This window comes from Battus philenor, unplaced genomic scaffold, assembly GCF_028537555.1.
Source record: "Battus philenor isolate CCGP_79_NKW_IND1 unplaced genomic scaffold, ilBatPhil1.0.hap1 SCAF_17, whole genome shotgun sequence".
NCBI classification, from domain to species: domain Eukaryota; kingdom Metazoa; phylum Arthropoda; class Insecta; order Lepidoptera; family Papilionidae; genus Battus; species Battus philenor.
Window position 1 is genome coordinate 5,459,206 of NW_027181679.1, and position 27,460 is coordinate 5,486,665.

General features: G+C 33.3%; 2 protein-coding genes and 1 pseudogene across 2 annotated transcripts; 2 read left to right on the plus strand and 1 right to left on the minus strand.

Annotated features, from left to right (window-relative positions):
- Positions 1–30: 30 nt before the first annotated feature.
- Positions 31–17,669, minus strand: LOC137919686 (uncharacterized). Its single transcript, XM_068762833.1, has 7 exons — positions 17,601–17,669; positions 7,549–7,714; positions 4,295–4,584; positions 2,857–3,033; positions 2,067–2,255; positions 1,327–1,505; positions 31–152 (listed from the first exon to the last, which is right to left on the minus strand). The coding sequence occupies exons 1-7, from the start codon at positions 17,656–17,658 to the stop codon at positions 141–143; spliced, it is 1,071 nt and encodes a 356-aa protein (XP_068618934.1). The 5' UTR covers positions 17,659–17,669; the 3' UTR covers positions 31–140.
- LOC137919972 (NADH dehydrogenase [ubiquinone] 1 alpha subcomplex subunit 8 pseudogene) lies at positions 8,711–9,247 on the plus strand (annotated as a pseudogene).
- Positions 17,670–23,332: 5,663 nt separating the features above from the next.
- Positions 23,333–26,447, plus strand: Polr1C (RNA polymerase I and III subunit C). Its single transcript, XM_068763101.1, has 6 exons — positions 23,333–23,517; positions 23,587–23,887; positions 24,005–24,124; positions 24,195–24,377; positions 26,040–26,267; positions 26,338–26,447. The coding sequence occupies exons 1-6, from the start codon at positions 23,464–23,466 to the stop codon at positions 26,445–26,447; spliced, it is 996 nt and encodes a 331-aa protein (XP_068619202.1). The 5' UTR covers positions 23,333–23,463.
- Positions 26,448–27,460: the final 1,013 nt, after the last annotated feature.

Below are 27,460 nucleotides of genomic sequence, written 5' to 3' on the forward strand. Positions count from 1 at the left end.
TGAAGTAAAACAATAACTTTAAGTTAATATATACAAGTTTTTATTTTAAACGTACAAAAGTACAAAATATAAATAGTTGATGTTATTATTCTCCTTGAAATGTTTCACATGCTGCAATATCACTATCAGTTAATAATGATTCACCCAAATCTCTGAAATTAAAAAAAATATATTGAATATTAACTACATTAGAATTTTGTCTCCAAATTTAATTATTAATAATTTTTTATCAAAATGTTTTTTAAAAACCTTGTTTTCATAAAAGTATGAAATAACTAATAAATAATTTTAAATCATAGGAAAGATGTATTTGGTAGATATTAAAATATGAATATTATTAAACATTGTCTGTTGTATCAATAAGAGTGAAATTATTTTAAATCAATTTTGTTTCTTTAAACAAAGAAGTCTTTTTATTTTGATTGTACATATTTGAAAGTGAAATTCTGGATATTGTATTGTAGAAATAAACCTATACTATAAATATGATATGTACTGACGGACTAATAAAACCTTAATCTTCATGATTACCTTCGTATTATTATTTTTGAAAAGTATGCAATCTAAAAACTTCTTTTTAGATTAAACATAATCAAAATGTCGACACTTTCTTTTAATGTTAAAAAAGACAAAATTTAAAAACAAAATATAATTGCTAGGAAAAAAAATTATAGTTCAAAATTACAGTTATTAGTTTGATTTTGATTTTTTTTTATCTTTTTTCATTTGCGATTTAAATAGTTGTTACTAACAAATAACATTGATTAGGTCTTAAACTACAAAAGTTTCTCCAAATCAAACAAGCCGTTTAAATTGTGGCATTGTTGCGGGATTTAAGCCACTCTACAACTTCTAGAGTATACTGAAAATTTATAAAGGCTGTAGACCTAGACTGTGGGAGCTGTATATTCCAGAGAGTCTCTGCCCACAACAGTGGCACTACTAAGAACAATGATTCCCCAAAAATGAAAAAAATATCCCGCAAGACCGTTTAATATACCTATTCAGGTCTATGTAGATCAGATAAAGAAATCCTGTGCTTCAATTTTTTTTATTGTAAAAAGCATTTCTTTTAGTAAACCAACCAAAATCAAGTTTGTTACATTTATCGTCTTTGCTAAAAAAAAAGAATGGTCCTTTCCAGTATACAAAAATACGCTTAGGATATGATACTACGCTATTATGAAGTTAACAAACCAAATAGATTTCAATTTAAGTTTGTATAAAAAGTTTGGATACATGGCTAAAATGTTTATTACAAAGGTGTCTTGAATATTGATGCGGTTCATGAGTCCGACAGTGTACACTGGATAAAAAATGTCTCACCTGCGTGACTCCAGCAAGAAGAGAGAAAAGACTACGTTGTGGCGGTCGACAATGTTTCTTGCCGCCTTCTGCACAGCATAGATTAGGAAAACAATCTACGCTAGAACTGCATCGTTGAGGAAATGGATCGTACTGAGGCGGAGCTGTACATTGCACGTATTGTTCGAAAGACCGTAAAGCTAGAAAGTCAAACATGATGGTATTATTTAGAACATGAGTTGTAGAAGAAACATAATGGAACATACGTGATGCATTCTTAATTTCGAAAGTTAGCATTTGTGTGTTTAACTGTTCCCTTTTAATTAAAGACGAACAGAATTAATGATATTCAATGGAAATATTAATTACCAAATTACTGAGCACATCGTACCACCAGTTTCGTTTGAATTAGGATGCAAACGACTGGAGTGATCCTAAAAACGATTATTAATTGATTTCATTGATTCAAAAACCGGCCACCGTAAAAAAATGTGATAAAAATTATTAGTAAAAAATTAATAATAAAAATAATTTCATCATTTTTATTCGGTTGGAAAAATAACCTACGACTAAGATCTATGAAAGTGTAAGTGTACAAGGAGAAAACTGCCATAACGTTCGTATGACACCCGTTAATCTATAATAGGTGGTTCATATTTTCTGTCAGGCGCCTTGTTTCCTCGCTATTAGAACATTACGAGGCTAATACATGTTGCAGGCAAAGATGAGTTATTTATTTCATATTTTCCTAATAATCTTACGTCCATCGATGGCGTTGGCGACGGGCACGAGGTCGAGTCTCGCGCGTGCCGTTCGGCAGTAAGAACGGGTGCCGTCGGGGCAGCACAACCGGGGCCAGCAGTCCGCGTCCGATTTACACGATTGTACCTCAAACAGCAACTCTCCCAACGGCGCTTCCGGGCACTCACGTGGGATGACGCCGAGAAGTGCTGTAATTTTGTTATTTTAAACCACCATTTCGTTGTTCGTTGTGAGTGCTTAGTATAATTATATTATGTGTATATATATCAATATAGGTATTATCATCATCATCATTTCAGTCAAAGGATGTGTCCATTGTCGGGCTTACCTTCCACCTCAGATTGAAGACCGGTTGAAAGCGGCTTCCATCCAATGTCTACTGATTACCTTAACAAGGTCGTCTCTATCAACCTTTGTAATAAAGGAGTTTTAAAATTTTTCTATTACAATTATATCGATGAAAAGTTTTACAGTCTACATGATTTGAGATTAAAAGTAATGCTATTTTTATAAAAATATTTACGTAAAAATTTCAGGCGTTATCTTGCAGAAGTCCATCCTAAGTAAGAATAGAGTGAGAGAGTGCCAAACTCTGTATTTGGCACTCATCGGTGTAACATAACTCCTGAAGAGGCCCCGTGGAGGGTTGAAACACGTGTTGAGTGATTTGACTGGCTGGCGGGCGGTGCACTTTGTTGCACGACTACTACTGCATATGCGGAAGTGGCTAAATATTGGTCCTTTTCTTACTTAGTGAGGAATACTTAAAATACTTGAAGGAGTACTTACGTTGATGAGATTGTTGTACAGTAGGCCGTGGAGCGGGATCCCCTTTTACGCAGCGATTCTGACAGCACACTTGATCAGACCCGCTGCTTGCTCTGCATTGGGAATTGGTCTCGCACGGGATGGGAAATAAAACCACTGGTGCTGGTTTTTTAGGACACACAAATTTTTGCGTTTTTCCTGCATTTAAATCGTAACTGGTTAATCGTATCGCCGAGGAATTAAGTCAAAATAACTTTAAATTGTGTAACATAATTACGAATCAATACTATTGAATATGTAAAATAATCGGATTAGGGAATTAAGAATCAATTGTTTATGTAAAACAATTGTATATGTAAAACAATCGGATTTAGGAAAGCCATCATCATTTTAGCCGTAGGACGCCCACTGCAGGGTATTGGCTTTTTTATCAGCATCCTTCGACGACCTTGACAATGTTGTGTGTGGACATTCTGCGCTGCGCTTGCTGGTCTATGGTCTCCACTCCACAATCTTAAGGGCCTAGCCATCCGTCCTGCATCTGGTCCGCCCACTGTCATTTTATTTTGCCAATCCTTTGGGCTATATCGGTTACTAGCGAATGCCTAGCTCAAGTAATAACTTTCATATCTACATACTAAGACCTCCAGAAAAAAGATTATCTTGAGAAAAATCGTCGGACTGATTTCACAGGCCAAAAAACTACATGTCTGAAAAAGGAAGAATCCTTCTCAAGATTTATCAAAACCCGTCTTTTTTGTAAAGCCACCACAAGAGGAGATCGCGACAAGTAGAGACAACATACAAAAGTAAACACACGGTCACAGAGCAACTGAAACGAAGGACTAATCATCATCACCATGTCCGGGGATAATCGCCAACTGAAAGACATAGGCTTCTCTTAGAGATCGCCACGATTACAGGACTTGCGCTGTTCACATTAAGTATCGTGGGGTATCTGTCCACGCCACATCTACTTGGTCGCAGCTACCACTTGAAAACCTTTCGGCCCCAGCGAATAACATAATATAATAGAAACAGTAATAACAAGTTTCAAAGTAATTAATTTACAATTGGAATTCGCAAAAACTGTTTTATATTATTTATTTTGCTTGTATAAATAGTACCCGTATGATATTAGGATATATAGTATATGAAAAGGTATAAATGTAATATGATGCATATACGAGTATACGTATCATATCATATTAATATACCATTGTGCTTAGTAGTAGTCATTAGTACAATTACATTAGATGTTTCTTATTTTGCTAATTTTTTCATTTTGATGTTTCTCTCTGTTATGATATTTACTTGCTTCACCTGCCGTTAATTTAACTCTGCACTGCACTGAAACTGGTTAACTGGTGGAAATAACCTTCAGCATTAAGTTCGCCGTTATTCATTATACAAAAAGTGTTTAAATAAAAAAATTACAATACAAGAAATAATTACTTACCAATTTTAGCAGGTGCTGCAGGGGCTGAAGTTGAGGGGTTTTGTATAGGTAACAGCTGGAAGAATGGTCTGGGTGCCTCCGTCGTCGTTGTAGTAGTTGTAGGGGCTGCAGTCGTCGTTGTGGTGGTCGTTGAACTGGTAGTACTCGGAGTTGTAGTAGTTGTGGTGGTGGAAGTCGTTGTGGTGCTGGTACTGGTACTGGTGCTGGTGCTGGTTGAAGTGGTTGTGCTGGTGCTACTGGTACTGCTACTCAACTCGACTACACTACTTTGGCTTGTTTCTTCACTAGTTCTACAAAATTCGTAAATGACTTCGAATGGCTTGTGATAGATGATGAAAGTGAGGTTAGTGCGATGAGAGTAATCTAATTATTTGTTACAATCTAAATACTTCTAATAAAAATAAAAAAGAACTTCGAACGATTTTAAATATGGAGTTAGTGAGTGATTTTAAATATGAGAGAATAAGTTATAACTAAGTTATATAAGTTTTAGTTTTGTTTTTAATCACGGAGTTTTGCTGTTGGCGTTCATAGCTTCATCGGATTTGTGGTGGAAGGGCATTAAACCCGAGGACTTTCTTGATCCCGACTCGGGCCGTACACCTTTTAATTTGTTAAGGTAGTGTCATTCGAGATTTTCGCGTTTAGCATTCCTATTCGAGTTTGGTTGTTTTTGACATTAATGTTGTATTTGACAATGTGGGGAAGTAGCGAACGGGAGCAAATTTCCAGCTGACAACGACCAAAAACGACATTAACATTTAATATTTTTTTTTTTGCTACCATTATATATGCTTCAAAATGATGTGTAGTAATGATACAAACAAGGATTTCCCCAAAGACTAGAGACCTCTGTTTCGTGTGATTAAATAGCTACAGTGCGTTTGCAATATTAATGTAGGAAATCATCACTGCCCGCATATTCCACCCGGTCTATTCCACGCCACGTAACCAATCAAATCGTTCTTAAATTAAAGACGCTTTCGAGCGCAAAGGGTAATTAGATAGTGGCTAAGCCGGTAGACGATGATTCACCGCATTCTTAACGCGAACAGACTATAGTATCATAAACTCACATAATTAGTAGATAATATTAATAAATTTCATAATAATATTTCACTAGTTAAATGTAACGAGACTTCAGTGTCGATGTTCATAGTAGTAACAAAGTTGTGCATTGCAATATAATTTCGTAACGATTCGTTTTAAACATTGTAATGTCTTAACAGATGTTTGAGCATCCATAAAATTGTCGGTTAAGGTAATTCATTATTAAATATCTTTGAGATTAATTTTAATTGCCCTTTGGATAATGGATATATAATCATGCACATTTAAGATACCATGGACATCTGAACATCCGTTTTTTTCAGATATTTAATTTTTATTACAAATTCGTGATTATCATAAAATTACAATTATGTATTATATTCATGGCAAGAGTGATCTTTTTGTGGCCTAATTTTGTATTTCCAGGGAGTCGCAGAAAGTGTAACATGGCGTGAGAACTAGGGGTACAGAAAATGGTAATCTTTGCCACTTTTAGCTTCGGCGGATTAGGATTGGTAGAGCGTTGAAAGTGATTTAGTTACACCTTACAGTGTATAAGCCCATGGGCTGCCTCCGAAGCCTTCTTTTGAGCAATTGCATCATTTATTTCTTTTACTTAGCTGCGCGGTCCCAGAGGTAACTGCTCCCGACCTCGAAACATGCACAAACACTGCCGTTAAACAGTTCCCGATGGAGCCGAAATTCACCTTGATCATATTTTCGAATTAAAAATACTTTTTACTGTCATCACGTTTAGGTCTGGTTTTACTATTAACAATGAAGAAATAAAACGAAAGTCTTGTCAGCTTAATAATGTTACTGACTATTGCGTCTATCAAATCTCTACGCAATCCCATCACCCATAGGCACACAGAATTAGTCACTAACCAAAAAAAAAAAACAAAACTATTATTTCGGGATATTTAAAGCAAATGACAGTACAGATAAAGTTTTTTAAGACACAATATATTTGAATTAGGTTCAGGAAACCAATAGTAAAAGCAATTATTTATAAAAAAGAGTTTAAAGCTATTACAAATTAATTTATTGAGTAATTTTATTGCGAATAACGATGGCTTCATCAGATGGATTTGACCCAGCCACTCACTTTTTATTAGCGCAGTTATATAGCGAAAAAATTAATGTCTTGCTAGTCGATAACCAAATTATTTATAAATCGTAATAGATATTTTACTTTTGAGGTAACTTTAACAGTTTATTAAATGGTATTGATATAATGTCATAAAAATTTTATTGTCACGAATTGCATGTCTTAACGATTTTTTAGTTTAAAAATATAAACAATCAAATTCATTAAAATACCAATGTAAATAGGAAGCATTTATTATAATATTGATTACCACGACAGATATAGTCTTCGTAGTTTGAGTTTGTATTTTTATTTTTAATTCCTATTACATGATAATCAACGACTACATCAAAATTGTTTTTACTTTGTACACTCCTAAATTTGAGTGATATGATTATACTTTCATTGTAATGTTTTATAGTAACAATAATTTTTTTGGTTGCCAACATTATGGGCAAGGAAAAAATGTTCTTTTCTTTGCAAATTTTCTACTTCACTATGCTTAAGTACCATCCCCGTGTTTCAACGGAAAAATAGCCGAAATAGTCTTAATTAACGAAATTTTTACCTTTTTTTATTAATTGTCAAATTTGTGGCTAACTCATTTGACAATTTGTATTTATTTACATAGATAGCATTTTATTATTATTATTACACAGATTAACTATTATGTTAAGAATTTTTTATAGTATTATTAGTTAATAATTAAAATTGAAATAGTTCTGGAAGTTTTTATTACAAATCGTAAGTTTAAATACATGAGTATAAATAAAAATTCAAATTAGTTTAATCGTCGCCGAGAAACGGATTTTTTGCAGCCAATAGTATAAAAATAGGTTGAAATTTAATTTTTAGGACTATAGTTTTTAGTGAATATGACAGAGGCGGCATTTATTCGACGCCGTTACAGAAGGAGTCCATAATTATCGCCTGTGCTTGTTCTTGATACTGTAATTTAACCTCTGTCAACGATAGACTTTTGCAGCACCTTTTTTTTACTATAATGGCGTAAAATAAATGCCGTTACATACCTGAGTAGACTACTTTGGAATAGCAAAATCTACTGATCTACTAAGAATCAAACCTTATAACCAAATAACTTTATTGCACTCACCGAATAGGTGAAGCTCTGTTTACACCTTTAGTACAAAAGCCATTGCAGCAAAGGTGCTGTGTGCCCATGACGCGACACTCGCCATGTTTTCTGCACGGGAGTGGAAACAGGTCCAGCCAGCCGCTACTCGTACGTACGGGTGGACAGGATAATGATTGACTTTCACCTGCACGCAAGAACATTTACAATTTTCAATGTATATGCGAAAAACTGGTCCATGTGAATATTGATAAATTTAATATATATATAAAGTTAACACCAGAAATAAAGTAAAACTTGTTATATCTTTCTTTAGGCTGTATAAAATTTGTTATTCTGTTCGGTAGGTAACTGTGTACGGTATAACATTACGTCATCATGTAATGTCTCTAAATTATCATGTTATAAATTTAAAAAGTTTATTCGATCAAAACTAAAAAAAATCCCATTGTAGCTGCTATCCTAGAAGTAGTATTTAAACTTGAAAAGGAATTGCAATGCAATGGAACTGTGTCAAGGTTGTAAAAGTGACTACAAAAAAACCTATCTGAGTTGATTGTGTTTTTAGGGCGCGATTAGAAACCTCATAGCTTTGAAGGATGCCATTATAGGGGAACTTAATCTAATTCTAGTTGTTATTAATTTAGGTTCTATTGTTCTCATGACATACACAAGTGGTCACAGTGAACGAACCTATGTGTATAACAATTTTAATAAATTAATAAATAAATGTTATGTTACATTTCTCCTGAAAAATATAAAATCTTCTTTGGGCCCTCGGATTTAAATTCGAACGTGCAAGAATGACTTAATATAAAAATATTTGCACTTGCCTTGCACACGATGCGTGATGCTTTATTTTTGTATTTATATCAAATCTTATAGTTTATCATATTATCGTAAATACAAGAAATCATGGAAATTATCTAGGGGGATCAGGATAAACGGTTCCTATTTGTTCACCTGATTATAGTACTTGAAATATTTTTATTTGAAAAAAAAACTTGATTGAGTTGATATGAGTTGATTTTCCTGGCTACATTTAATATATGAAATAAAAGAAGAAATCACAATTCAAAAGCTATGATGGCAGTGACAATTTAAACATATATTACATGTCAGATTGCTGTAAAAAAGTATTAAATTTTAGATAATTATTAATATTAAAATTGCATCTTTAATTATGGTAACAAAAGAAGTGAAGTTACCGGATTGCAACTCGCTTACAGTTCCGGAGGTGAACGTTACGACGAATACGCTAATGAGCGCTGCACCTTTCTTGGGGAAAGATTGCGAAGCCATCAATAACGAGTTTATGTTATGTCGATATGAGTTACATGACCCTCGGGCCTGCATCGACCTCGGTAAGAAAGTGACCGCGTGCACAATGAATTTTTTTAAAAAGGTTAAAAAGCATTGCATGGCAGAATTCAACCAATACGCCAACTGCGTCGATAAAAGCTCTGGGGATTACTCGTTCAAATATTGCCGGAAAACGCAAGCCGTATTTGATAAGTGCATGCTTGATAAACTAGACATGGAAAGACCTGATTTTGGGCACTTTACACGGCCGCGTGTGCACTGTAGTTCATCTTCTCCTCCCGCGTTGCCGCCTTGTCCGTGCAAAAAGAAGTATCCGGACGCCACGCCCTCCTTGCCCGATTCGAAAGAGCGACCGCCGGCTCGATTCACAAGCCGTTTGTATTGGATTACAGAATAATTAAAAATTCTGTTATATACACAATTACATACTTTCAATAAATACCATTATATATTTAATTAGTAATGTTTTTATTTTTATTTACCGATATGAGTTGATACCGAAAGATTCTTGAGTGGCGACTATGAACTGATAGACGCGGAGTGGGTAGGCCGTCCGCTAGGAGGTCGGACGACATGGTTAAGTCGCTGGATGAGGGTAGTCCGTGGCCACTGTGGCCACCGTGCCGATCATTGAGGGATGCATAGGCATGCCCTGCAGTGAGCTTTTATCGGTTGACATGATGGTGATGACTATTTAATTTTGGTACTTTTGAATAACTTGATATGGAGCTGAGATACTTTTTATGTAAGCTTTTAAAACCTATTTCTATAGCACTGTTGTTTGTTATTAAACATTGCGCAAAAAACAAAAAGTTTTTATATTGTTATTATTACTCTGTATGTGTGTATCTATTAATTTACGTTTGCATTCTGTTTTGGGTACTTTAGTTATAGTTATCTGATTTGCATAATGTTTAAATTAAATTTAGTTAAAACTTTGCGTACAAATAGTATCCGATTATGAAATAGTATATAGTGGCCTAATTTGAATCTTGATCGAGGCCTCGACATTTGCCACTTAAAACGATGTTTAGGATAAGCGACATCTGCTCTCTGCCCTCATAAACCTGCGAAGTAAATAATGTAAATGCCGATCTATTTCACAGGTGATTGTTTTAACAACGGTGATCCACCGATATGGATTTCTGTCGTCACAGATATCACCACATTTCGTTAACTATAACAATCTTTTAAATGAGACCAACTCTAAAATTATTGAAATATTTTCGTTGCACCTGGAATAATTGTCGAGACATTTTTTGTTATCTTTTATGTTTTTCATCAATATACTTTAGTATAAGTCATACAGTGAAAGGAAATAGCAACTAAAGTGTAATTATAGTAATAGTTGTGAAATTTCTGATAAACTTGCCACTTTATCAACCTGTCATCAGCATTGGATAATTAATATTTTTAATAATAATAATGTGAATATTATAACAACTTTACTGATAAATGAAATTGAATTGAGGTAACATTGTGGTGTTAATTATTGCCACAATAAAAGATATGTATAATTAATGCAGATATTTTGCAGGAATAAATTGTAGCAAGATTGTTACTGTATTGTTTGAGAGAGTGGTGGCCGCCGGGCCGGCTGCACGGACGAAGGTCAAAATAAATGCACCGTGAAGTGGGTAAATAGCTCGGCCACGTTTCGTAACTTAATTTGCTTATAATCTAACGAATAGAACAAACATTAAGTCATAAAAATTAATAATTCATTAAAGTGCTCGCAATGTTAAAACTATGGTTGCTGGCACGGACTCAATAAATAAGTTTTCATCGAGACTTTAGTAAAATCTCAATTTACTTGTATTGAGACATTCCTGCAAAAACTTTTTATTTGGACAATTGTTTCACTACATTGGGTCATTGATCTATGACACCATTAATTTCGTTTAAGTTGAAAAGTTTCAAAGGCTTACTAGCAATTAAATCTTTTATCAAGATTGTATATTTCTAAAAGGTGATTTGTTATGGGTGTAACATTTTAATGGGGCGAATGTAGGGGTCATTTGTCAGTAAAATAACTTTAAAACTTTATTATATGTACTTTATCCAATCGTGCCGGTATAAAGTGGTCTCTTTGAAATATGTCAATTTTTTCTATCGGAATGGCTAGAACAGGCCAAAAACTTCTGGCAGTACCAACTCTGCAGGGAGAATTCATTCATAATTAATAATACATAATCTAATTACTACTTATTAATTTAATTTTAATAAGTAGCAATTAGAATTTTCAAAACATTTTACCTTACAATACTATCAAAACTTTTTTGGATAATGTGTTTATGCCATAAAATAAAAGTTTTACATTTACCCCTTTGTAACCCTATATACATTTACAACCACAACCAATCACTCTGTATAGCTATATAATCTTTTCATATTGTGTTTTATGCAACACAGTCGTTAAATAACTCTAATTAATTACTTAATAACATTTAAATGGTTGTGTGTCTAAGCTGTAAGATTAACTTGACAAAATTTAAAAACATACTTGGTGCACTGCTATTAAATACGTTACCTCTTAATGCTTATGATCTTTATTGTAGTGGTGCACGCGAGATCAAATGAACGTCTCAATCACGCGAAGTATGTAAAGGACTTTATCCCTTACTCTAATCAATGGTTATCTCAAACATTTCTTAAAATTCAACTTATAAAATGTAATGTAAATTGTTTTATTTCTATTGTTATTCCGCGTTTTAACTTATGCACGTATAAGCATTTGGTACATACATTTTATTCGTTTAAGTTCACGGACCTTTCCGCTCCATGAACTCGGCCCCGATGAAGCTGTAAAAGCCCTTGGGCTAACAGCAACTACATCAACAGAGAATAAGTAATAAGTATAATTTATACGATACATCGGGTTTGTCCATTGTTTTTGAAATTATTTTTACACTGCAGCTTTAGTGGCATTTGCAAGTGATTCCGAGGGTTCGATGCGGTAGGGCGCAGGAAGCACCTAGCCGGGCTCCCGTTCGAGCCTCTACATACTACTATTTCACCGGAATGACAGGCCGCCGAGTTCTTAAATCGCTTCGGCGGACGCTCCATGGAGTATTTTGACTGTTACTACTATAAGTCTTACTATACTTTTAATAGACACTGTGTTCTTTCATTTTAACTAATTTATTACAACTAAGACACAACTAGGTCATTTATTGACAAGTAATATAAATTTAAACAAATTTCCGAATGAAAGTACAAGTTGCCAACGTAAACACGCGGAATTTCTTTAAATTACATAACAATTTTAAAGCCACTTAAATTGCATAATTCTGAGCAACATGTCTGTATATATCACGTCTTTCTCTAAGCAGGATGACTGGGTAAGTATAAGTGTAGCTCATTTGCCGTCAATTAATGTATGGTATACTGTATCCAAAGTTCAATGTTTTAGAAAAAAAATATTTACCAGATTTAAATAATATAATAAAATATAACGTAACACATAATTATCGTTGTCAAATTTCGAATTATTAATATGCTTTATATTAATATTACTTATTATTAACTTTCGAGTGCCGATTATGCGCCAATATAGACGCGGCGTGGTTAGTCTCCCCAATAGATGGATGTGCGACATAGTTAAGTTCGAGCGAATTCGCTGGATGCGGGCAGCTCCACACCGGTCATCGTGGCGATTTTTACTAGCCTATGCCTTACAGTGCCAGTCTGTCGGTGACACATGAAGACGAAAAAAATTAATCATTATTTACTATCTGACCCTGCAGACTATGTATTGCCAGAAGTTAATAGATTGTCGCATTCAGCAAGAAAAAGAAGCATTCAGACATGTCTTGTGACTCTCTCGCCCTCCGTATCGCTAACCGAAACTAAGCCCTTGCCTGCTTTCGTTGGCCGTCGACATCTAACCGGCAGCATGTGCGCACAAAAGGTTTCGGCCCGCTGCGGCGAACTGAATTTTTTTGTTTATCGCCAGGCTCCCGCTTTGATAAAATTTTTTTTATCACAAATAGGATAAACTGCGAAGCGTAATTTTCACAACGTGGAGCGTGTGTTTATTTACGTGTGAATAATTTGTTTCAAAGTTAATGAATACGTCAGCGCTCGCAACAGCTCGCGGTTCTTTTTCAGAGAACCATGAAGTTCGTAAGGGACCGATATCACGGGCCTTGAGAAGGTCTCTAGACAGCATCAGTTCACGACCAGGCCTATTAGAGCTCGCGGGTAGTTTTAGATTTAAGCACACACCCGAGTGCATAATAAGATCTACATTCAGACGCTTCGGGCAGTAGGAACCCTCCCCCCCCCCTGCAATCCCAACAGGGAGGATGATAGGTGCACTCACCCCGGGACGCACGTACGAACCCTCATAGGGAACTGTAAGATGGCTGATGTTAAGGCGATACTCGCCTTTCTCGAGGCATACTATCCGGAAGCTTTAGCTGTGATCTTAGCCTCACAGGGTGCCTCCTAGTTCTCTTCAAGGGCCCCCGCTTCGGTGCCGCTGTTTTCGAAATGGAGACCGGAAATGTAGGGTTTATGACGGTACAACCCAAAAAGCGTTCCTACCAGGTCTCATCTACGGCCACTTCCCCCGTGCTCACAAAGGCACAAAAACCTGCGCCTCCGTTTTCACCGGAGGTGAGGCAAAAGATGGCACCATCTTCGTCTGCACTAAAGCCCCAGTTCACGGCTGCTGACAAGGCCAAAGCGCCATGTCAGGTTACCCCCCCACCCCTTAGGAGCCAACAAAAATCTTCCTCCAATCTAAACCATTCGACAGACCAATAGGCTATTGTATGTTCGGTCGTGGTCTATAAATACAAACATGTGGCCACGACTACCGGCAAGGGCATCAAGCTCCACCTAGAAACGGCAGACAAGCTTAGATCGGTCACGCACTTCATGCGCGAAAAGAACGTGTATTTTCACACGTACATCCTCCCAGAGGAACAAGTACTCCGCGTAGTACTAAGTACATCGCGCGCGAACTATCCGCGGAAGAAATTTCCCAATCTGAAGAACAGGAAACTTCACCACTCGCATAATATGCGTAAGCATCTCCTATTAAACCTTGTTCAAGTCACCCTTAATCGGACCCTAAGAGTAAGAAAATTCTTTCTATTAAGTGACTGGCGCTTGAGGTACAAAGAACACAATGTCTTATAACGTTGTCAAGTTAATTTGTATGTAATTTTATTACGTAAGTCCAATCATACAAAAACTGTAATGGAATATTCCATTAAGGCGAAAGAATCAGGTTTGTAGGTCTTTCAAAAAGCAAAAGTGAAAGATCGGACCATTGACTCTTGAGCTTATGACCTTATTTACCTGGAAGTTCGACAGTTTTGAACGAGACTTTTTTGTTTTTCATTTGATCAACGTCAAGTAATTGTTTACTGACATATTGAGTTAAAACCTTTCGATTCCGGAAAAGTACTTAAATATTGCGCAGCTAATGTAGTGTTATTACTCAATTTCCCTTTTTATTTTAGAGTACAGCAACCTAGTCTCGCAACGCATTTTCATAAAGTATTTATTAACTTAGTCAAGTTACTATGCACTGATGATCATTTATAATGATTCATATAAAAGCATCTCATAACTTAAAGCTACGTGGAGTCCCAACGAGACCTGATCAGAGAAAAGTCCATAACAAACTCGGACCGCCCCACAAGTGTTACTAATTTTATGAAGCCTGGAGATAGGTATAACAAGCTTCTTTACCTCTTATGTTAATCCTTTATACAACGCTATTTTTCTAAATTTTTTTATAATTCATAGGCATTCTCAAAATTTTCGACTGTGTACCGTCATAATATTTGCTTCACTAAACTTTTCTCTAACTAGAATATACTCATACCTCAAAATCTATGTTATACTTTAAAACTTATGCTTATATCTAAAATAAGAGGAATAAAAGGAATGAGTACTTCATGTTATAATTGAAGTGTTATGTATTACTTTCAACGTGTTAGGAACCATAATTGGCTGTATTATATCCAATTTAATCCGCCATAAGCCTTGAGCTCGATCTAGTAAGAATGAATTAGGTACATTCTTAAGTTACTGTAACAAATCTTTTATTTATAAATATTAAGGTGAGATTTCCCCAGTTGACCTATACGCAAGGTTAAGATGAAAATGAAAAACAATAGTTGGTAAAACTTATGAACGTTATTGAATAAAACGAAACAGAACAAAGACGATTCTAAACAAAGACTTTATGGTGATAAATTGAACATTTAAAAATGGTAAATAATATCCAGCATAGCTGGTTCAAGTTTGTGAAAGAGAAGTCTTCAAGAAATAATTACGGAATAGGCGTTTAAATTATATGTTACTCAATACTTGCATATTAACCACGCCAAGTACTTTCGTTTTAACTTATTTCCTCAATTTATTCCTAGTTTGTTATATAATAAAAAAAAACAATATATCGTTTACAAATTACTCGTGTTCATTTATTGCGATATTTTATGAATGTAAATTACTTGTGGCGTATATATTATAGACGATGGCCGTTATAAGAAGGCTCAAGGTCATCCAGAGAGCAAAGGGCTTTGCTTGGAGTTTCGTTGCGAATTCGAATCATAGATGAGGAGATTCTTAGAAGCACCAAGGTCTCCGACGTAGCTCGAAGCTCGTTTGAAGTGGCAGTGTGCGGGTACAACGCAAAGATTAACCCTTCATCTTAATAAATATATCAATTATTGAACTAACGAAGCTTATAATTAATGAATCTGAAAATTATCTATCTTGGTGATGGTTCAAAAACGTTTTAATTTAGGTTTTCATATATTCAGTAATGTAAATTAACAAACAAAAAAATTTACCTTGATTCTTTTGTTATAAATAACTAGGGTAGCTAGTTGTTAAGTTAATTCATTAATTAGTTATTTTTTCATTTCAATTAAATTATATTTTCAATTAAATAAACTATGGCCATAAATATACCAATAAAATTCTGATGATGTCGCAGCTATAATTTACGGATGCCCATCTCTATTCTTAACTGAGATTCAAAATGGAGTTTTATTTAAGAAGCAATCGTTCGAAAAAATTAGGGTGAAGTGTATACCAAAATTGTATATATCACAGAATATAGAAGTCAACGCCTATTGATCCTCTTAATATAGGAACGAAAGCACGAAAATGGTATAATGCAACATAGAGATTTTTTTATTATTATCATGTTATTGATTATTATTATAATACATTTAAAGTAGCGTATCTTGTCATAGAAATTTGACCAAAAACTTTGAAATTACATAAACTTCGTTCTCTTATTTATTCATTATACTTTCAAAATAAAAACTATTGCTAGAGAACTAACAGACGTATTAGAAAGGTAAAAACGTTTTAAGACGGACTATTGTAATTTTAACCTATTATAAATATTGCCGTAATTATTACGTTGGCACTACTTTTCACTAATATTCATAATATTTTAAAGGTTAGCAACAATGTAGAGATAAATTAAATGTATGTACTATACATAAAAAAAAACTATAAAGTTGATTATATCATCACCCGTTTTATAATTTTACATCAAATGTTTAGTTACAATGATATTAATATATACGTGCAAAACACTAAATATATGCAATTTATGTATGTACAAAAAATGTATATAAAAGTGATGAGAATAAGAAGTTCTTCAAAACACAGAAAAAATAATATATGTTTACTGTTCTCATATTCTTATTATTAAATTATATAAATTTATTTTTTTATATTATCATTAGAACTAAATATTTAAATTAATCAAAGCGCATTTTACATTTAATATTTAAAATTGATAAGACTTTTAAGAAGATCTTGCATAAAACTAAGACAGCTGAATTAAGCAAGACCGGATAAAAAGTAAGTAATCATTAAAGTTTTTCTTTGTAAACATATTATGACAACACCCGTTGCTGCCCTCATTTATATAATAGCAAATTATGTAAAAGTAATGAAAGTCAATTTTAGTGCTAAAGTAGCTTGAAATTTCAAAAATCACATGTTACATTTCCCAACTATATACTTCAAAACATATCCTTCAGCTTCGTCAGTATTGACGTGCAGCATTCCCAAATATATAGACACTTTCAAAGCCCAAAAATGGGTGTAACGACTTGATGCAAAGTTTATATAAGATACTGCTTATGTTATGTCATGTTTTTAACTGTACGCTACTTTTAAAACTATACACCACAACAATTTTTGATTATCTATATGATCACTTATATATAAAAATATTAGTCAAATATATAAAAATAATTATAAGATTCTTTAAAAGATTGAGAAAATAAATCATCTTCACTATTTTAATTTGAAACTCGTAGTTAAATTAAAAAATATTAAAATGTATGTCCCAAGGGATAAAGTGCTTCAATTGTATAATTTTGTTTTTAAGTAACAGATAAATCAATCACGATAAACTTTTATAAATGATTGTATAAATTCATGAACTACGAATAAGTAATTAGTATTTAATAAAATAATAATTAATAAATAAATTGCTAAGTTGAGTTAGCAAACTGTAAATTATTTAATATAAAAGGATTTAGAAATTGATTTAATTTGCATTTAGGAAAAAAAGCAAAATTCGTTAATTTCTTGAATTCGATTGTATAACATAGTGATGCTGCAAAATTTTAAACGATTCGGTGATTTTTTCGTTGATTTTTTGTACGATTTTTTTTCTTTTTTAAGTCTGCTCTTAGAATTGTTATGATCAATACTGTTAAATTACGTTAAAACGTTATAAAAGCAGAAAAACTTACACAAATTCAGAGAAACAGCGAATAAAATGAATAATATTAAAACCCCTCGGTGCTGCATTTTACTATTAAATCACTTTTAATAAATGTCACATTAGATCACAAAGGTAACACTTGAGCCTCTTGCTGGTCTGTTACGAGCTCGTACAATAACTGCGAGATGGTGCGGCCCCCAAAGTGTGCGCTTACGAATGGCGTTGGGCACCAGTCGGTTGCATAAGTACTTGCGGCTCTCGATACAGATTATCATTTGGCGGACACCAAAACACTTTCGCTGCACTTTACTACCTCAGTGTGTTTAAGTTGTTCTCTTACCGAGGTAATTGCGGTCGCCGTACATAATATTGTGTGCTCGCAATTCTTTATCATATCATAATTCTTTATACAGCAACTTCAGCCAAGCAACTTTTTATATAACAGTAATTTAATATAAAGTCTATTTTTAATTATGTTAAGTTATCTTAAAATATTTTTTACAAAAAATTACTAGTTTAATATTTTATTTTATAAAGTCGATTTTTTCACAAGAATTTTAATTAGAGAAAGTTAACGTGTTAAATAAATGTCTTTGTTAAGATCGACGCAGGATGCAGGCGGCTTGCAACCGTCCCTATTCGAAATCTTGGGGCCTATATCGAGCAGTGGATGTCTTACAATTGAAATGATGTAGTACCATCAGCTGAAGCACCACAACGTAATGGGAAAGGCGTATTAGTTATTATCGGATAAACGCTTTAGTCGTCATCAAATGGTACAAAATCATTTGAGACATTTTTAATTTATCTTTGAAATTTTGGTTTAAAAAAACACAAGGTGTGGTAATTACCAAATTATTTTGCCTAATAAGATACAATCGAAGTTTTTTATGGGCGTTAAATCCACCGACCGCCATCAAAAGATACAAATAAAGATTGACTTTCAGTATGGAATATGAGTATTAACCCGATATTAGGAAGGATGGTGTTGGTTATCTTTTAATGCACGATACGTCTGTGATTGCATTTGCCACCTCGAGAAATAAAAAACGTTCTACTTGTAAGCTGCTTTCTAACAACATACAGGAAAGTGATAACGATGGTGGCGTTATATGCAGATGCTCATGCCGACAAGAACCGTTTGTCCTAAGCATAACAGACAGTAGTAATACATAAACAGTGGGTAATAAAAAAGGAGAGATAAAAACTTTTCTTATTTCCTAATAGTTAATTTGATGAATAACATAGCCTAACGGATTGGCCAACTTGCAGTCGCAGTGGACAGTCCGCAAAGCACGCAAACAAGATGGCCGCTGGCCCTCAAAGATTCGTTCACAAAGCGGACACAGGACCTCGGGAGATGCTGGATGCGGGTCCCTTTCAACCGGTCTTAATGGAGAACTATGGATGAGGTGTGTGTCCAACCGTGGAAGTCGAGTATCACACAATTTTAAAGAAAACTTTAGTTCTCTTTAATCTATAAATATTTTCAGATAACTTATAATTTCTTTGATTAATATTAAAAGGATGACTCTAATTTTTAAATATTGAGTAAATGTATCTAAATTTAATGTTTTAAAATTAAAGCCGCCTCTCAGTGTTTTCAGATATCTTCTAGCGAAGTAAATATAAATTTAAATATAACCGACTTATAATGAAGACGCTCGTAAATATAATGTTTAAGATATTTCTTAATAATAGCCCATCGACTTGAGAGTATACTAATAAAAAGAACACAGTGATAGACGAGTAATAGTAAATAGTATCAACTTCTGCCGAGTTAAGAAATAAACTCACAGGAGGTTCGCCAAATAATAAATTAAAGAGTGGTACAGAGTATATGCTGCCAGATTCCATTTGCTTAGCGGAAGTCTTCAGAAGCTCAGCTTTTTTGCATCGTATTAGAATGACGTTTAAGTTAGATGTAATCTTTACAGATGAGTCCAGATTCTGTTATAAGTCAGACGACACGAGTCAAAATATGAAGATGACCCCGATAAATATTCACTCCCTGTCACGTCGTAGGCGGAGGTTTTGACATAACAGACATTTGCAGCAGTTCTTATGTAATAATAAATAAAAGAAGTTTATTAAACAAAAGAAGGATAATTTATTTATAGTAGGTAATGCCGATCTCTCCACCGTTGTATAAGGGTGTCTTATTAAGTTCCGAATGAAAGATTTTGTAGGTAACAACTGCGCCACAGACGCGAATCCTGAACCACATGTTTGAAATTAAGAAGATACGAAGTTAAGGGAAAAGAAGTTTAACATTAGTTACACCAGTTAACATATTAAATGTTACATTATAAACAAATCTCGTATTCATACAGATATTAAGACATAGACAAAATTTAAAAACCTAATGTAATTAGGTGATAAACATTACCAATATTATAACTAAAAACTCTCTATGATTCTCTGAAGAAAAGATGTTTTTAATTATATTATGTAATCCTTTACACATATTGCACAACTTTTTCTTCTACTTTAAATGAAACAGGAGTAACAATTTTATCATTGAGTAAAAATATTTTAATCAATGATGAACAAACTTTGGCACGCAATCCGCATACTTATGTTATTAAATGGCCACTATAATTATTGAAGTCGATAAATAATAAATGATATATTATTTCGAAAATATGAATACAATCTTACCCGTATTGTAAAAAGGTTTGTAATGTCTGTCTAAATAAAAAAGTTCACTTTTAAAGATAAAAAAATACTTGTTGTTCTTTAACGAACATTTATTTATTTATAACTATTATTATATATAATCTCTCTGTCTTCTCTCGGTCGATCGACGCGACCGATCTCCCGGAGTGGGTCGATGGAGTTTCGCGACGTGTGGCGGGCGGTGTTTCCCCATTTCCTCTCATGACCTCCGAAAAAATCTGACTTTTGCGAAATACAAGATAGTGGCCACACCGCGGATGCTGACTTTTTCCCTATGGCATTTTTTTTTATATGGGTGTCTTTTTCGAGTAATTGGGGTACCCTCTATACTATGAAAGTACGGTGAGTCGAAAAACACAAGAAGACCGCTGAGATATCGCATAGCCGTATTTGAGCGTTTGCTTCGCGGTCGCGCGACATCTGTTTTGTGATATTTTTGCTTTTCCTTTTCAGAAATATGTCCAGTTTTATCTTCACAGACGGATTTTTTTCGCTCTCTAGAAAGCACCCTTCCAGGGCCCTTGACTAAATCTACAAAAAAAATGCATTTTTTCGAATTTAAATATTTCGCATTCGCGATCTAGGAGCCTATAGCCTATCAAAGACGCGATCACAAGACTCTCAATGACCGGAGGTGATAGTCAGCTTCTTTAGACTCTTAAACCCATATAGAATGGGTGTGGAATACAGAAGTATTTAAGGCAGAAGCCTGGGGCAAAGTATCCGTACTTCAAGTCAAACTTGCCACCGGGGCTGCTGAATCGGCAATTTGTGCCGTTCTGCGTCATGCAGGGCACCACACAGTTGTACTGAAAAAAATTCAAGTTGAGCAATTTCTGCATTGTATACCAGGCAGAGTTGCTGGCTTTGGTGGAATCAACAGAGTACGCGGCTTGTGAATCGGCGCAATCATGCGCCATATTGACCGACTCGAGGTCCGCCCTCGAACCTGTCTCAAAACACTCTATATCCCTTAGCCTTAAGCGTGAAAGAGAATATTATGAGAGAAAAAGAAAAGAATAGTAACTTATATTGGGTAACAGTGTACGACGAGATGGAGGCGAATAAGAGGGCGGACCAACTAGCCAAAGATGCGGCCCTGAAGAGTAAAAGGAAACCAGAGTGCGAGAGATGTCCTGTTTCATTTTTCAAGCAACAACTTAGGCTGGACACGCTTAACGAATTGAATACGATGTTTGTGGAAGGCACTACGGCTACGGTGACGCAGATGTTTTTTTCGAACGCCGTCTCATTAAGAATAACGAAGGGCGCCCTTCAATCAAAGAGTTAAACTCGACATGATACAATTAATGGCAATATTTGCGGAGAAAAACCCAAGTTACTCTGGCAAAAGTTGAAACCACGATTTGTTATTAAAACGATAACGAAACACCTACAATTTATACTTAATAAAAAAAAGAAAACTTTATAATTTATAGCTATATATATATTGGAATTTTATTACTTTTAGCCTAATCTTTAGTACCGTTTCTTGTCTTAAAATTTTAGGCAGGAAGTAAACTTGTTCGGCACATTAATTGTAAATTTAAATAATTAACAAATAGATAAGATAAAATTCATTTATTTAACATCAGAACTTCTAAAGGATCTCCTATTGATCGTCAACTTATTATTTTTTAGTATATTTTATTATTGACCCTACTTCACAAGGTTTTTATAGTTGTGGAGAAGAAGCAGGAGAAAACTCCACAACAACATATTATTTATTAAAGTTTAACAATACAGGTTTATACACATGCTTATTCAGATGTCGCATAAATGAAATAAAAATAATGCTACATCATTGCCAAGGTTTCTTGTCATTTAAATATTCGTTTATTGATTCATAGCACTTTTCCGTCAACTGTTTTAACAAGTGTTTTCAATTTTGTAAATGGCAGCGCAGTAATGTTTTATTTTAAAAATCTGATTCCCGAATTTTATATTCGCGAAAGAGCATTGTTCTTTTCGTGAAAGTTATCCATTTTCCTATTTACGTAAAATAAAAGAAATGTGCTATCTGCGAACAGTACAATCTGGCAAAGATTTTGTGATAAGAATAGTAACTCATAAATTTATATGTATTAAAATAATGAAGGCCGTAATATTGAACCCTGCGGTACGCTCATTGTATAATATACAGAACCCGGTGACTTTGTTTTATTAATTTGCACAATTTATAATCTGTTATTTAATTATGATTTTATCTACTCTTCTTGTCTTTCACTCCGTAATGTTTTAATTTACACACTAACGTGTCGTGATGGATTCAATCAAACGCCTTCGAAAGGTCACAAAAAATAGCAATAGCATCATGTCAATCTCCCCATCCTTCCCTCCAACAGTCGCAAAAAGTTAAAAGTATTAGTATTAATGATTTTTTAGTAACATATTAAAACCTTTTCTTTATTTTACCATGTGGTATGTCATTACTTAATAAAACACAATCATGCTAATTAACAAATACAAATTAAATTTAAAGATTTAATGAGAAATTAAGTTGTGAGTAAAATGTAGATAAAAAATAGTTTAATAATTCCAATTAACTTATTTAAATAGGCCTATATTTATTTATGATCTGATGTTAAATCTTCTTCGATGTCATAAAACTCAATTTCCATAGAGAAAAAAAACTAAAGTGGAACGAATCTTTGATCATTCAAGATTTGACATATGTCACTAACATGTGTTTATTTTATGGAAAGGAACATAAAATATACATACATACAAAGCAATTCTTTGTTTATAAAGTATTAATGATTTTTTAGTAACATATTAAAACCTTTTCTTTATTTTACCATGTGGTATGTCATTACTTAATAAAACACAATCATGCTAATTAACAAATACAAATTAAATTTAAAGATTTAATGAGAAATTAAGTTGTGAGTAAAATGTAGATAAAAAATAGTTTAATAATTCCAATTAACTTATTTAAATAGGCCTATATTTATTTATGATCTGATGTTAAATCTCCTTCGATGTCATAAAACTCAATTTCCATAGAGAAAAAAAACTAAAGTGGAACGAATCTTTGATCATTCAAGATTTGACATATGTCACTAACATGTGTTTATTTTATGGAAAGGAACATAAAATATACATACATACAAAGCAATTCTTTGTTTATAAAATAAGGCCCAAATTTTAATTTCCTAGATTAATTTTCTCTAAATACTATAACATATAAATAACTATTTATTTGTGTTAACATGCCGAAACTTGAAGAAAAACCAAGAATATTTTTAGAAGAATATCGCTTAAAGGTTATAATATTTACTTAATTAATTTCTGCATTTAACATCACATTATATATAACTCAGTTACTTTTACAGAATTCTGGAAATGATTATGGAATGGCAGACGAGAAATGGAATTTTAAAAAATTTGCAAAAAACTTTCGAATTGTTATTGTGAGACTAGATAACTTTGAAATGGAATTCGATTTGATTGGTATACAGCCAGCCTTTGCGAATGCTTTTCGTAGACTGATGCTCAGTGAAGTGCCCAGCATGGCTATTGAGAAAGTTATGATAAAGAATAATACATCAATAATACAAGACGAGGTTTTAGCTCATAGGTTAGGACTTATACCATTAAAAGCTGATCCAAGATTATTTGAATATAGACCTGAAGGTAATTAAGCACAATAACTTATTTCCTTTGATTATTTGCAGTTAATTTTTTCATACCTTAATATATTAAGTATGTTCAATTATTTACAAATACACAAAATCATTAAAACTATTGCAGATGCAACTGATGGAACAGAATTTGATACATTGGAATATTCTCTCAAAGTTAAATGTATTACAAATAAATCACAACCTAAAGATTCATTTAGAACAGAAGATTTATATGAGAATCACAGTGGTGAGTTTGATTGTTGTGAGATAGCTTTTTATTGACATAAAGTACTTCAAAGTTTATTGTATTTTTTCAGTTTATTCTTCACAAATTAAATGGCATCCTATTGGCAATCAGGCATCGGTTCATAAGGAGGCAGACATTGGACCAGTTCATGGTGATATTCTTATATCTAAAATGAGACCTGGTCATGAATTAGATCTCCAATTAATTGCTGTCAAAGGCATTGGGAAGGACCATGCAAAATTTTCACCGGTTGGTTAGTAAAATAATTTTGAAAAGTAATTCATAACTTAAGTGTAACATTAATTTTCTCAGCTGATAAACTACTGCAAGGTATAAGTCTCCCCAAAAAATCACTTGTTTGCCTGAACTATGACCTAACTACCCCGCATCTATCAACATGTGGTTTTTCAGCCCCAATGATGAATTTGTTGCACAAGCAATGAAATCTACCTATGGCCTCATCATAATCTTGAACCCTTTTAATACTGATATCAGTTTTTCAATAAGTGACCAAACATTTTACATTCAGAATGTATCTTGGCTATATATTTTTTTCTAAAATACTACAACTTTTTTTTGGAGAACAACCTTTTTGAGAGATTGAAGTCCTGCTTGGGTCAAAATAGTGTGTGGTGTCTAAAAATGGCCCCTTGAGCCTAGTCTATTAAGTATAATAAGTACATTACAGATTTAGGCTTTTTGCTTATTATCACAGAAACTAGATTATTAAGTCAATAATTTTATGTATGAATAACCAATTTTTTGGTACTATAGAACATAATTCTCAATAAAGCAAAGTAATTGATTTATTATTGGTTTGGCCTGAATGGAGTAGTACGCTAGGCTCAAAGGTTAATTGTAAAGTATAGAGAGTGTAAAGGGGAAAGCTCTAACTTTGTACCCTTGTCAAAAAGTTTCAGTTCTAACTTTAAGGAGTTAAAAGAGCTTGCTAAGAAGATGATTGCTATTATTGGTACTACACATCAGTTGGAGAAGAAAATTTTTTATTATCAGAAAAAAATACAAAACTTCCTATTGATTGATGAACATGTAGATGCTACTCTAGACAATATTTAGTTTAAGTAGTTACATCTTAAATAGAAACTTTCAAGTCAAGTACAGATTTAAGTCTTCTTACCTAATTTTATATCTGTCACATTAAAATAGGGCTAACAATAAAAAAGTAACTTTTATCTGAAAAAGATTGTTTTTTCAATATAAGGTGGCCTGCACTAATAACTTTCCAGCTTACATTAAGTTTCCAGCCCTTATATAAGAAAAGGTTGCCAACCATTGAACTAAACAATAACCAAATTTTAAATTAAGTGATTAAAATTTTCGTTTGTTAAAAAATTGTCCCGGAATCTTAAAAAAAGTTAAAATTATTTGCTTTGTTGTTAGATATATAAACTATATTAGATATATATTGAATCTTTCTACTTTTAACCAGTCAAGATCAAAGATAAAGTAAATGCCTTATTTGCCTAAGTCATTTTCTTCTGGACAATTAGTGGATTCAGTTTCTAATCAATAAATTAAACTTTTTGAAGTCTCTGTCCTATAACAAGCAAATTTAATATTGATCGCTAAATCTCCGTTTTCGCGATAAAATAATATATTCCATAATAAAAGCCAAAACTTCAACAATAGTGTTCGAAATAATATGTTCAATTCAATAATTATAACCTAAAATCTCGGAAATCGGGGTTTTATTCTGTACGAAAATAATTTCTCTAACAGGCCGACATTTCAACTTTCGTAAATATGTATCCATTGCTCTTTGTTTGGTACTCGCTTATAAACCTTATCACTTATATCCTCAATACAGTGTTGAAATATGTCATTTAAAAATGATTAGAAAAGAAATGTAAACAGTTTAATTTATTTTCTAACAAAATTATTCCTATTTGAACAGCTACTGCCTCATATCGGTTACTGCCAGAAGTAATATTGACGCGTGAAGTTCGAGGAGGGCAAGCTTCTGTTCTCCAGAGTTGCTTCTCACCTGGAGTTATAGGAATTAATTCGGAGGGCGTAGCATATGTCAAAGATGCGCGCTATGATACCTGTAGCAGAAATGTCTACAGATATGACGACATTAAGGATGCTGTAATACTGAGTAGAATACGAGATCACTTTATTTGTATGTATTGTATTTTTAATTCCAATGTTTTATAATAACCAACAGAAAGTAATTCTTAATTATTTTTCAGTTAATGTCGAATCTGTGGGAGCTATGACACCCAATGTCATATTTGTTGAAGCCGTTAAAATACTCCGAGATAAATGTAAATCATTATTGGACGAATTAAATAACTTTTAATATCTCTAATTAAGTTTTATTTATCATTAATAATTAATGCAACAATACTTATAATACAGTACATTCTTTTGTAGTTCCATCCAATACTCATACGTCACTAGCTCAATTAATAAGGCAAGTGTGCTAGTAACGATGATGCTATCCATGGATGAATAATAAATTTTTAAAAGTTTATATAAATCAAAATGAATACACATTACAGGATTTGTATCAATTTGTATATCTCCTCCAACTGTACTCATTCGTCCTCGTACGCTGTACAAAATTATAACGTTCCCAAGTCCTTCATTTACGCGGTTCATTACTAAAGAATTCTAATCGATCCTACCGGCAGCTGCAACAAATATACTCAGCACACCTCCCGAATAAATATTCAACGCGCTTATAATATTATTCAAGAATTAAAATATGTTTGTACTTTAAAGTATACAAATGCTATCGAATAAGACTTATATTTTGAAATCATTACATAAACATTAGCGTAGGCGTATTATCTAAAATATATATTTCACATAACTTCTTGTCGTTAAAAGAAGAATATTTTATATTCAGCCTCGAAGTTTTCTATCATCTATGTATAAATATAATAAACGGTAATAATTTTTTTGTATAATGACGCGAAAAGTTTAATAGAGATATGTTGCCATAACTGTAAAAACCATTTTACACGGTCTTTTATTAATAGCCCTCTTTATTGGAGACCTCTCGTACTCACTTATCTGATTTTGGGACAGGTTATTTACTTTTTTTATTATTCTTTTCACATATTTATTATTTCTTTATTCTTCTTTTTTGTTATATGATCTAACTTTCCTCTTCTTTCATTCTATAACTCTGTATCATTCCTCTACATATTTATTTTCTTTTGAGGCATCGCTTTTCTTCCTTCTCCTCGTTGCTCAAATATCACAAGTTTAGGTAATTATCACCTTTTTTCGCTTTTAGGTGTATTTTTATATTGTACTATTTTGTATTCTTATGTCTTATAGGTACTTATTTAACTCAGGTTATAA

Coding starts and splice junctions, on each gene's coding strand:
- LOC137919686 (XM_068762833.1), bottom strand. CDS start 17,658: ATGCAGCACCGAGGGGTTTTAATATTATTCATTTTATTCGCTGTTTCT. Junction 7,715..17,600: donor CGCTGTTTCTCTGAATTTGT/GTAAGTTTTTCT, acceptor TCTTGCGTGCAG/GTGAAAGTCAATCATTATCC. Junction 2,256..2,856: donor TGTACAACAATCTCATCAAC/GTAAGTACTCCT, acceptor ACAAAATTACAG/CACTTCTCGGCGTCATCCCA.
- Polr1C (XM_068763101.1), top strand. CDS start 23,464: ATGCCGAAACTTGAAGAAAAACCAAGAATATTTTTAGAAGAATATCGC. Junction 23,518..23,586: donor TAGAAGAATATCGCTTAAAG/GTTATAATATTT, acceptor TTACTTTTACAG/AATTCTGGAAATGATTATGG. Junction 24,125..24,194: donor TTTATATGAGAATCACAGTG/GTGAGTTTGATT, acceptor GTATTTTTTCAG/TTTATTCTTCACAAATTAAA.